At 38.7% G+C, this 11,964-nt stretch overlaps 1 protein-coding gene across 1 annotated transcript; it reads left to right on the top strand.

Moving 5' to 3' along the window:
- The first annotated feature begins 628 nt into the window (after positions 1 to 628).
- Positions 629 to 4,385, top strand: NPVF (neuropeptide VF precursor). The gene is made up of 3 exons (XM_009083945.1): positions 629 to 800; positions 2,644 to 3,016; positions 3,908 to 4,385. Exons 1-3 carry the CDS (start codon positions 663 to 665, stop codon positions 3,913 to 3,915), a joined length of 519 nt encoding a protein of 172 aa, XP_009082193.1. The 5' UTR covers positions 629 to 662; the 3' UTR covers positions 3,916 to 4,385.
- The last annotated feature ends 7,579 nt before the right edge of the window (positions 4,386 to 11,964 follow it).

The following is an 11,964-nucleotide window of genomic DNA, read 5'->3' on the forward strand; positions in this document are numbered from 1 at the left end:
GAAATTTCTGAAAAGTTAATGGATGGGCAGGGTTTTAAAAGCATGTACCCAATTCACTCCGAATGCAAATTAACATGCCCAATTTAGAGCATAGTCACTATGTGCGTCAGTAGATCACATTGATGCATAACATCCCTTATGACCCTATCAACAATTTCAAAAGACAGTACTTGATTTCAATGGGCCAAATGTCCTGAGTTGTACATAAGCGTAAACAAGCATTATATGGTCCAAAAGGATCTTTTAAGCAGAAGAATACTTACACAGAAAAAGCTTCCTTGCATAGTCCTGAGGACAACAATACAAAAGAAAGAAAACCAGGTGATTTTGTCTACTGGTGGTGGAGCATTGTGGCTGTTCTAAGTCCCTATTGCTGTGGCTCTCAAAATTTGCTAATTAAGACATACTTTGCAGAAGAAAATATTTGGAAAGTCAGCGTGCCCCTAACAAGAATCTGTGTTGTTTAAAAAGCTTTACAAAAGAAATTCCCAGCATTCTTTAAATATATTCAAATTACTTCCCTAATTAATATTAAGAATTGGAGCTTTAGAGACTGATGTCATAACGAAAAAAATCTTTTTGTTTTCTGATCATATAAAAAGATGGCAGTTTTCTTTTCTGTACAGATTCAGAGCTCCCTAACAAAGCTTAGCTTGAGAAAAATGAAAGTCATTTCAACCAAGAAGTTTACTCTGTTTGCTTTAGCTACAATTGTCCTAATATCGAATAGTATGTGCCAAAATGAACCGATGAAGATCAGCCTGCAGAGCGGAGAAGACGATGATGATAAATACTATGAGGTAAGACCTGTATTATTATGACATTATGTAGGTAAACCGTGGGTGAGATCCTGAGCACATTGAATGTTTCGGCAACATCATGCCTCATGCACAGCATTCAGCACTACAGCACTAGCAGTATGAAAAAAGCTTGTTGAAAGAATTTTTAGGTAATTCATTTGCTCAGATACACATACTGTGTAAATCAATCCATGTTTCAGTTCTCTTGCAATGCAACTTTGCGATTAGGCTGAGACTCTTTCTGAAATGTTTCTTACTTATACAGTGGGGCCCCAATTAACATTCCTGTCAGGCATTTTATGCACATAATCTAACAGATAGATTATTAATCCAACATTAATAAAATCATGCTTGTACTACTCAAGGAATAATGATAAACAGAGAACATTTTAAATCTAATACAGTTAATGGTCTTAAAATTTTACTCTGGAAATTGACTATAAACATTTCTTTGCAGGGTTGAACATTTATTATGTCTCAATAGATGCCAAATGAAATTTGCACAATTCATCTGTACTATTTTTCATGTCTGCCCTGCAAATACTCCCTGGGAAATGAGAACCAACCTCTCTTTTTGACTTATCATCACTGGTGTAATAAAAACCCTTCAAACCCAAATACAACTCTAATTATGCTCGTGAAATCCTCTGCTCTACATCTCATTGTCTTTTATATACTTTCAGAAGGGGTGTGCAAGTGCAATCAGAGGGATAGTTTATTTAATATTTTAGTCATGGAGTATGAAGTTGAATGGCTCATTTCCTTTCTCTCCCAGTAACTGGAGAAGCTCACAGGGAAGTTACCAAATAGGGACAAGGAACTGAAATTACGATTAGTAGCATTTGTGTCTTTAACTGAAGTTTGAAACCATATTTGAGCATATTTGCTTAAGGCAAAAGGCTTAAGGCTTAAGGCTTGGAACTTATTTTTGTCACAAAATTGATTTTCAATATGCCCAGGGAAGGTCACTGCTCTATAAGACGGGTCATGTTGATACAGCTATTTTTCAGGAAACAGCTGCCCTTTACATCATGAGGCAGGTAATATACTATGCTCAGTTCTTCATTGTATGCCAGCACAGACACAGAAAGTATATTTTATGCTGATTGAGCAAAAATTAGGAGCCAAGGAGCTCCGAATACATCTTGTATACTAATGGAGGACTAAAGCTACTTAAAGCTCAGGCAGCTTCTACGCTGCAAGGCCAGAACAGGCATGATGTGGACTTGAACCAAAGGCTTTTCATTCATTTCCAGTCTGTTGGCCTGGATGGACACTGGGCCCAAAGCATCCACCCAATGCATAGAAAGAAATGAGCTATGCTTTCAGGTAGCTCAGCCAATCCTCCTGTTCATCCAGAGCAGAGGAGGAAGAGTCTGGGTCTATGTCAAGTTACTAAATATAGTCATCATCTTCCCCTCCAGACAACTTCAGGTGGTTATATTAGCATACGACGATGATGATGATAATGTGGTGATATTAGATAATAGTGGACCTGACAACAACTGCTGTCCATGCTTAACAGATAGCACAGGTACTGACCCAGAAGTATTTCTGACTGACACCATGTGAACAGTTGTGGATACTGATATAGAGATGTGCTCTTGTGGTCAGTCTTCTGAAAAGGTAAACAGCACAATGTCTATATATGAAGTAATCCATATGAAGGAGCTCACATTACAATGGAGTTTAGCAAATACAGCTAAAAAGTATAACATATTCCAAAAAAAGATTGTTACCCAGCAGCTTTATAAAGAGATATCAAAATTAACACTTTGTGTGATTGGTAGCAGGAGTAATGCCCATAAAATGATACTATCATTTTAAAATTATTTTTCTTTAGATTAAAGATAATATTTTGGAAGAAAAGAAGAGGAGCCTCAATTTTGAAGAAATGGAAGACTGGGGATCAAAAAATATCATTAAAATGAACCCTTTTACAGTAAACAAGATGCCAAATTCAGTTGCTAATTTACCTCTTAGATTTGGAAGAAATTATCCAGAAGAAAGAAGCATTAAACCATTTGCTAATTTGCCCCTGAGATTTGGAAGAGCTTTTGGAGAGAACATACCTAAGCATGTTCCCAAGGTATCAGAGAGGCTTGTGAGATCTCCACTTGTTAAAGGTTCCAGACAATCACTTCTAAATTTGCCACAGAGATTTGGGAAGTCACTGGCTGTCAATCTGCCTCAAAATGTTCAGGAATCTGAATCAGGTAATACTACAAAAGTGTTCAAACCATATATTGAAATGCATATTAAATGATAGGTTACCAGTGATCAAATACAACTAGAATTGCTCAAAGCATATTACTAAGCATTTCAATATGAGTTCAATTTTCCAAAGGAAAGATTTGCAGCTCATCAAATCCAAAAGTCTCATCAAAAGATTGACCAGACAACCTCTTTACAAAGTCTTTTCTAATGAGAAGATGCCAAGTAGCCAAAGCTGAAAATGATCATATGACAAGATTAGCTCTAATGCTGTATTAGATCAGGTTTCATTTTAAAAAGTAATAGCTTCGGTGAAAAAGGTTCAGAATCATTAAAATATCCCATTTCAGCATTGTGAAATTACAAAATTACCTAAAAATTACTCTTCCACTTCCTAACTTTATGCAAATTATAGAGAAAAAAAGAAACAAAAATAAAAAATTCCAAGCTGAATAGCAGCATTTTGAAAATGTCTTTTTCTCATCTGAGTTTATTTTTTTTTCACATTGTCTTACTGAGACAATGTCTGAGATTTTGATTTTTCATTCCAAGTTAAGATTTAAGCTTTTTTTTGACATTCAGAATTTTTTTTCACCGTAGGAAAACTATTTCCTGCCCATTACTAAGAATAATTTAAACCAGTTCTTCAATCATAGTACTTCTTTTCATAACTGCTGCTTCACTGGAACTGCCCATTTGTCTTGTAACCAAGTTTCAGTTGGCTACCCATGACTTGCATCTGACACATGCATAACATAGAACTTCAGGCCAGGAAAGACAACTGATACATCAGAAGCCAAAATTCTTTCTTATTCGGTTTGATTCCTTTCATTCCTTTCCCAGCGTCTCACCTAATTATAACAGATTTTGTTTTATTTTTCTGGTATTTTTAGGGATATGAATTCTAACAGTTACGTCAATATTGGAATGAAATTATGAAGACAGAACCTGAAAGACTTGGAAAAGCTGCAATGTGTTTTCAAAACTAAAGGTCATGAAAACGAACCATATGTGAACCGAAATGCAAAGCTGTCTTCATGTTATGAATAATGCATTTATTCTGCACAAACCCTTGACATATAAGGCAACAATAATTGTGGTGACTGTTGTAGCAGTTTACTTCAGTGGCAGTGTAATATAAATTCTATTTACTTCTGTGCATTTTATGTCCTCTTGGTTGTAAAACCTAATTTCAGAACAGTGGCTATATAACTGAAAGCATTTTAAGCAAAATTAAAAGAAACATAATATGAATAAAGATGCATCATTCAAATAAAAAGCCTATATGTGAAAAACAAACAGAAGCAGGATCAAAACCATTGGTACCTTTTGTGTCATATGCAGCTAGAGAAAACCAAGTAAAATGTTGAGAAAGCACTTTTTCTGTTGTTTATGCATCATGTTAAATATAAATCTGAAAGGACACTTGTCAGGAATTTGCCACAAATAAAACTTGGATCCCCACAGAGGAATAACATCTAACCAAAGTCATACTGTAATGTAATTATCTTGGGGTTTGTATCTGAGATAATGACCTCCTTGATGTCCTACAGGATCTGCCCTGTGGGTGTCCCTGAATCATGCTATAGCTACCAGATACACACAGAGAAGGGCTAGTCCATTTTAAGTCCATATTTCCATTTCATATTTCTTATGAACACAATTTCCTTCTAAGTGGAATATTGTGTGCTTAGGTTTCCTCCAAAACTAAGATTTCAGCAAGCTTTGAAGAGAAGCTGGATTTGCATCAGTTACACAGAAACCAAATCTGGTGGACTACAGGACCTAAGAGATTCTTTCTTCTGGCCCTCAGATACTGCATTACCTTGACACCTTGTCTGGCCAGTGGTGGGGCTAAGCATCCCAAAAAAACACACCGTGCATACATATACACACTACACAGCCACAGCTGATTAACAACAGAGAAGCCAGCAGCACTTTTACAGTCTCCACATACACACCAACAAGACAGACATAAAGATACAAACAGGCTGATCCTCTTCTCGCTCACAGGCTAATCAAACTGGGAGCTTGCTAGCAGATCTTTCACACAAGCTCATGCAAACAGGTCCCTCCAATAGCTGTTCCAGACCTGTGGTCTCCCCAGCAACTGGCTCTCACACCTTTGGTTCCTTCACTGTTCTGATCTATGATCTGTCTCTCTGGTAGCTGGTTCCTACACCTCTTCTCCTGTTCACCAGCTAGTCCAGCTTTAAATTGATATTAGAATCACAAACACAAATGATCCTTTCAGCAGCAGCTGTTCAATGTTCAGTCTGTTCAATAGCTCATATCCAGACAGTATTTTCCCAGTTCCTAGCCCTCAGACCTGCAAGTCCCTTCAACTCTCGGTCTCTATCTCCAGTTGCTGCTATCTGACCACTCTAGTCACCAGCTAGCCTGGCTTGAAATTTGCTGGCACATCATACACATACACAAGCCCACAGTGTCCATGCACACTCATATAGGAAAACACTCCATTATTGAGTTTAACAAGAAGATGAGACGCACTGATGATCAGGCAGAAGGTACAGCCTGACTAAAATTACCGACAGCAGCTTGACTGCATGCAGCTAACCTCTTTCACTCCTCCTTTTCTTCATCTTCCCCTGCTTGTTCTCTCCCCATCTGTCTTGGTCCCTCTCTTGGACTGTCTTTGGCACTCCCCTGAATATCCCGAAACAAGTTTAGCCCTCTCCCATATCCCTTCAAACATCCCATAATCAGTCTTATATGATCCTAGGAGCCCTCTCAAGTATCCCATTGTTTTGCTCTTTCCCATGAGATCCATGATGCCAGATACAGAGCTATGGCTGAGCTTTCTTAAGGCATTGAGTGGTTCCTCTAGAGTCCTATCAAGCAGTGATCTAAGAGTTCTGGTCTTTTTTATTGTCTTGTTATCTCTTCTTCCTTAAGGATTGGGTATTGAGAGTTTAATTTATTACTTCTACTGTCTTTTGTCTTAGTTTTTTTGCTGAATAACCAGTAACTAGATATCCTTATATCCCACATATCTTTAGAGGAACCTGGAAAAAAAACCTAATCCAATTGATCAGATAAATTCATAGTTGGGACACAGCCTGAGTTGCCATTCCTCTACAAAGTGAATGAGGCTACTTGAAACACAACACTCTTCAGCTTGTGGCTGGTGAATCTAGTTCAATCCAAAGGAGTTAGACCATAGTCCTGAGAATATCTATCTGCTCACTGATACTTGAAATATCAAAAAGATAGGGAAATCTATACAGATTTTTGAAAAATGAGATTGTACCCTTTGAAAGAAAGAGTCCTAAACCAACCCTTGGGCTTCTCTCTGTGCCTCCAAAAACACTTTACCTAACAAACACTAGTGAAAGACCAGTTTTGCAGTATAACACTTGGGTACAGCAGCCAAGTCCATGCTGAAGGACACTGGTCAACAAATCGTGTGTGTGGAAAGTCCAAGATCCAGGCTATGAAGTAGATGTCTTGTCACTGCCTGCCACCAGAACAGGCCATCATTTTTCAGTCAGGAAAACTGGGATCTTTAAGTGATTTACAGTCAAATGAACAGCAGAAGGAAATGCCCTGAACTATGAGTTGTGTTTCTGGTCCTGCAAACCTCACTGCACATCATGTGAACCAAGAGCAAACAAGATTTGTGAGAATCCCTGAACAGCAATAGAAGCTGCCTTTTTAAGGTACATATCTCCTAGCAACAGGGAAAGATACACATCAATTGGCATTAATGATGGCTGCTGTGGGAGGAAAGCAGAAGCCCAAACACTGGCCCAGCAACAAGTACAATTAGGTTGTCCTCTTATTGCAAGCTTCATAGCATGGATACAGGAGATGGATGTTGATTTATTTTCCCTCAGCAGAGGAAGAGCTAGGTGAAAAGTACATAAAGGAGGAATTATGCTATGCTGTGCAAAATTTCTGTTTGGTTTGAGAGCATGTGAGCCAAGAAAACAATCACTGGATAGTGCAACAGGAGGCGAAGGGGCACAACAGGCAACATACATTGCTCTAGCTATCACTCACTGGATTATTTATTATCCATATACAGATATTATTCATGAACTGGGAAAAAGCAAGGAAAGGACTCAAGTAAATCAACTGACAGACTATTGAGGCTTACTGGCATGAATTCCAGTAGGGTTCAGGAGCTCCCAGCTTTCCTTGCCTCACCAGTAATATTTATGCCTGTTATTGAAGTCTCCATGCAAAAACACCAGGTTTATTATAGATTCTGACTTAAGTTTATAGAGAGGACAGTTGACAATCTGACAGACTGATTAATTTATAAGTCCAAGGGCTCACCATGTGGTTGATTTCAAGATATCATTTGGACAGATTTAGTGGAATGTAAAGTGACACTTTTGGTTTACCCTCAGAAGGAGCCAGGCTAGGGAATCTGGCATTTGGAATCTGTCAGTCTCAGATTCACTTCAACTGTTTTTGCAATTGCCTTTTAACATTTTCTTCAAAATATGACACCTGGGCTAGTCTTAGTCATCACAGACCACTAGAAGTTTCCAAACACTAATCAAGACATTTTAAAAATTGCCCCAAGTTTAAGAGCACCCATTAGCAGGAACTGGAAATGTTTTCATTACTGACACCCACTAAAGTGTATCTAGCACAGGTGCATGGACAACCATAGATATATGATTTGTTAGTGCCACTCAGATCTTTCATAGCTCATAATATGAATGAGAAAAATCTTTGCCATTAGGAAAGAAAAGAGAGGCTTAAGGTATCCTTACGTGTATTTTATCTCAAGAAAAATGCATAGTGTAAAGCAATTTTTTTCTCCTTTTCATATCTATGCACATGGATTCTAAGCAGTGATTAGCCAGAAGGTCAGTCCTATGGCCTTACTCAGAACTGTATACAATTAAAATTTTGGTGAAAAACATCAAAAAATGAGTTTCCCTTACAGTTCTCATCCAGATTATCCACTTGAAGCCCTAGAGTTAACTGGTAGAAGAAATATCCTAGATAGGCTTTCAGAAAACTCAGATACCTTTTTAGACTACCATTGTACTAGTAATGTAAGAAAAGTGTATGGTTATAAGGGGTTTTTTAAAAAAGCAGAAGGTATTAAATGCTATTCAAGATCATTCCATTCCTTCATGATGATTCTCCAACCTGCTGATAGTGCATAAAGGGAAAGGAAAACCAGAAAGATGTTTCTGGTTTTTTCAGCTCCTAGAAAAGGAGTCAGGTGATTAAGACAGACATAGGTCAGAAAAATCTTGCACAGGAAAATACATTTTGCTACATCTCAGATTTTCAGAGGCAACCAACTACTTCTTTGTCTCACACAGCAGCACCTCAGTAGATAGTTATTTCTGTTAAGACCCTGCTTTCAACAGTAGGTTGGACCACATGACCTCAAGAGGACCCTTTCAATCCAAACCTTTTTTTGATGACCCAAACATTTTTTTTGGTGACCCAAATTATTTTTTTTGGTGATCCTATGATTCTTCAAGCTAGGGAGATGCAAGGCTAAGACAAAACTGTTACTTCAAAAAGGAATCTTTATGTCTATTTCCATATATACTTTTATAACTTTGATCCGAAGTTCTCACCAAGTGTAGGTCACTTGCAACAGCAGAAGGTTTCCTAGTCAATCACAGTAATGGTGCAGGTAGGTAGAAGCCTATAACTGTTCCCATCTTCTGGAACTTGCTGACTACTTAGCTATTTACCCTTATTTTGTCATATTTAGGACACCTGTTCTGGTTTTGAAGTGTTTGCACTCAGTATATTTATATTATCTCTGATGCGCATAACGATTTCTGGAACACCTATCAATTACCATACAGAATGATGTCCAGCTACTTTCTCTCTTACAGCACATTGGAAAGTCCTGGCACAAGCCAGAAAACAAACAGAACCATAAAAGTCAGTTTATAGTTCAACAAAGTTGAAAGCAAAACTTGTACCAGAAACTTCCCTCTTTAACTTCTCTCAGAATTTCTGAAATTCAAATGGACCCAGAAGGTTGATCTTATATAGAGAGCTAATGATAGCCAATAACCAAATGAAGTATACTTTCAGTCCTTTCAATTGCAGCTTCACATTTTACCTACTGCAAAACATTTATTCTTCTTTCTCCTCACAGATATTTGATACCTCAGCCACAATGAACTGAATGTCTAAATAATAGAAACGAGAGCTAAACTCCCCATGCTGCATACCATAGCACAGATGCACAAATGTGTAACAATGCAATACATATATTGTAGGGCACACTAAGTCATGTATCTGTCTTTGCAAATACCACATTTGTGCATATATTGGCAACAAGTGATAGATGAAAAGTGATTCAAAACCAGAGGCAACTATTAAGAGTATTCTAACTCAAAACTATGCTTTGGTTTCAATCCTGAGTTCCTAAAGCCACCCTAGCTCACATAAATGAAAACATTAAACTAGTTTACACCGCTGATGTTCAAAGTGCCTCTTATATCTCTGAGGAGCTTTGTACTAAATTTTTCAGTTGAAAACAAATAGAATTACAATTTGTGGTGATGCTTGTAGTGAGTTGACTCAGGGTGGGCACACAAGGTGCCTACCAAAGTCACTCTATCACTTCCCTCTTCAGTCAGACAGGTAAGAAAAAAATATTAAAAAAAGCTACGGATGAAGATAAGCACAGGGAGATCACTCTCAGATTCTCTACCTCCTCTTCCCCAGCAGCACAGGGGATGGGGAATAGAGGCTGTGGTCAGTTAATCACATGTTGTCTCTGCCATTACTTCCTCCTCAGGGGTAGGACTCCTCACACTCCTCCTCTGCTCCAGTGTGGGGTCTCGCTCATGGGAGATAGTCCTCCATGTACTTCTCCAGTATGAATTCTTCCCACAGGCTGCAGATCTTCACAAATGGTCCCAGTGTGGGTCCCTTTCATGGGGTGCAGTCCTTTAGGAACAGACTGGTCCAGCATGGGTCCCCTACGAGGTCACATGTCCTGCCAGCCAACCTGCTCCAGCATGGACTCCATGGGGCAAAAGGTCCTTGCCAGGATCCTGCTCCAGCACAGGCTTCCCACATGGGTCACAGTCTCCTTTGGGTATCCACCTGCTCTGGCTTGGGGTCCTTTGTGGGCTGCAAATGGATCTCTGCTCCATTGTTAACCTCCATGGGCTGCAGGGGGACAGCCTGCCTTACCATGGTCTTCACCATGGGCTGTAGGAGAATCTCTGCTCTGGCACCTGGAGCACTTCCTATTTGGATGACTTAGTGAAGTAGAACAGAGAGGAACTTTTTTAAATCAGTTGCTTAACTCTGTGGGTACATAAAATACATCTACATCTAGGGGTAATAAAATGTTTGGAATTAACTATATGACCAATATGAAGAAATTTATTTGTAAAAAAACAGAGACAAACTTTCTTTGAATTCTGCTGCTGAAGGGAGAGGCTCAAGGAAAACCTAAAAACATATGTTGAGTGCCAAGCTTGTCTTTGAGTGTGGTTACCACTTTGACTAAGTACCTGTTTGCCTTTAGAGATCATCATCAATTCTGAGAGCTGCAGGTTTGCCCCTCCCTTGAGAGGCATTTCCAATGAAATGGTACAGCCTAATTCAGCAGCTGATTTCTTTTGGCAGCCATAAAAGAAAAGTCAGAAGTTTAATTTAGATTCCTGTGAGGAAATTAAATACCAGTGGAGGTACTCCAGGGTACCTATAGTGTCGTTATACTGGCATCACATACGGCTTATGGAATCTTTAGAGAAATGTGAACACAGGTGATTCTGAATGGCTCTTGATGTGTCAGTCTAGAAAGAGCAGGGCAGGGGAAAAGAGCAGACAGTTGTCAGAAGGTACTTCCTGTGCCAGCTCAGCCACCACCACATGCTTCTAGCAGTTCCGTATTTCAAGACATTTCCTAACAAATGTATTCTTGCACACATTTATACTGCATATGATTTTATGAATCCTCAGGGGTAGCCTAGAGGATTGCAGAGCCCACCCCCTTCTCAAATGTATAACTAGTGATAATTTCTTTCTGGATCTTATTTCCCTCTGCTGCTAAGTGCAGATGGTGCACAGTTTGGCACTGGCACAACATGTGCAGCAGTGATTTTCCTAGTTACCCCAGAAATCACAGAGATGGGGATACAGTAATGGGCTGACTGTGAAAAGGAACACATAGGAAAAGCTGTGCAGGCAATGTATAAAGTAAAGGGGTCTTTCCCCAGTTTTCCAACGTGCAACAGAAAAATTTCCCATTTGTTAGTATTATCCTGACAGTGAATAATTTATTCTTGGTGTAATTATATTTAATTAATTTGATAATCTAAATAGTCAACTCATACTCAAATATACATAAACATATTTTATGCAGAAAATAACTGACTCAGAGATACTAAGCTTTATGTCTGGTCTCTAAAGAAAAAACAAGACGTTCGGGATTATCGAAACGCAATGCAACTCTGGTATTCTCGTTGTTGCAAAACTGACCCGTGGCCACGAGAGGGCAGAAAGAACACTCCTTGTAAAGCTTGATTTTTGGGAGAATCGCGTATTCCCTCACAGAACCTGGGCTGTAAACTGCCATAAAAAGCTCCTGGAGGAGTTAGGAAAATGCAAACTGCACAGTTAGCTTTATAAAATCTAACTCATGAACTTTCAACCTTAACAAGTCTGGTCATCTCAACTTTCTGTCTTTCTTGCTATTCCTAGAAAAAGTACATTTAAAATAAATAAAAAACCAACAACCAACTACTAAAAAAATCAGACTGAAGCCTGAAGAGAGCATTTCTTGCTGTGTGAAGTAAGCTGTCGATCAATGCTTTGTAAATTTTGCCTTTTAACACCCGTTTAAGGATAAGAATATGTATCATTTCTCACTTCAAAAAACAGCTTGCTTTGGCTCTTTTTGGATCTGAATGCATGTGTAGTTCTCACAACATCATGGCTATTAAAATCAGTGAGAAGTCCAGGGAAGATCTTA

Source organism: Acanthisitta chloris, unplaced genomic scaffold, assembly GCF_000695815.1.
Source record: "Acanthisitta chloris isolate BGI_N310 unplaced genomic scaffold, ASM69581v1 scaffold11831, whole genome shotgun sequence".
In the NCBI taxonomy this organism is placed as follows: Eukaryota; Metazoa; Chordata; class Aves; order Passeriformes; family Acanthisittidae; genus Acanthisitta; species Acanthisitta chloris.

Coding starts and splice junctions, on each gene's coding strand:
- NPVF (XM_009083945.1), top strand. CDS start 663: ATGAAAGTCATTTCAACCAAGAAGTTTACTCTGTTTGCTTTAGCTACA. Junction 801..2,643: donor ATGATGATAAATACTATGAG/GTAAGACCTGTA, acceptor ATTTTTCTTTAG/ATTAAAGATAATATTTTGGA.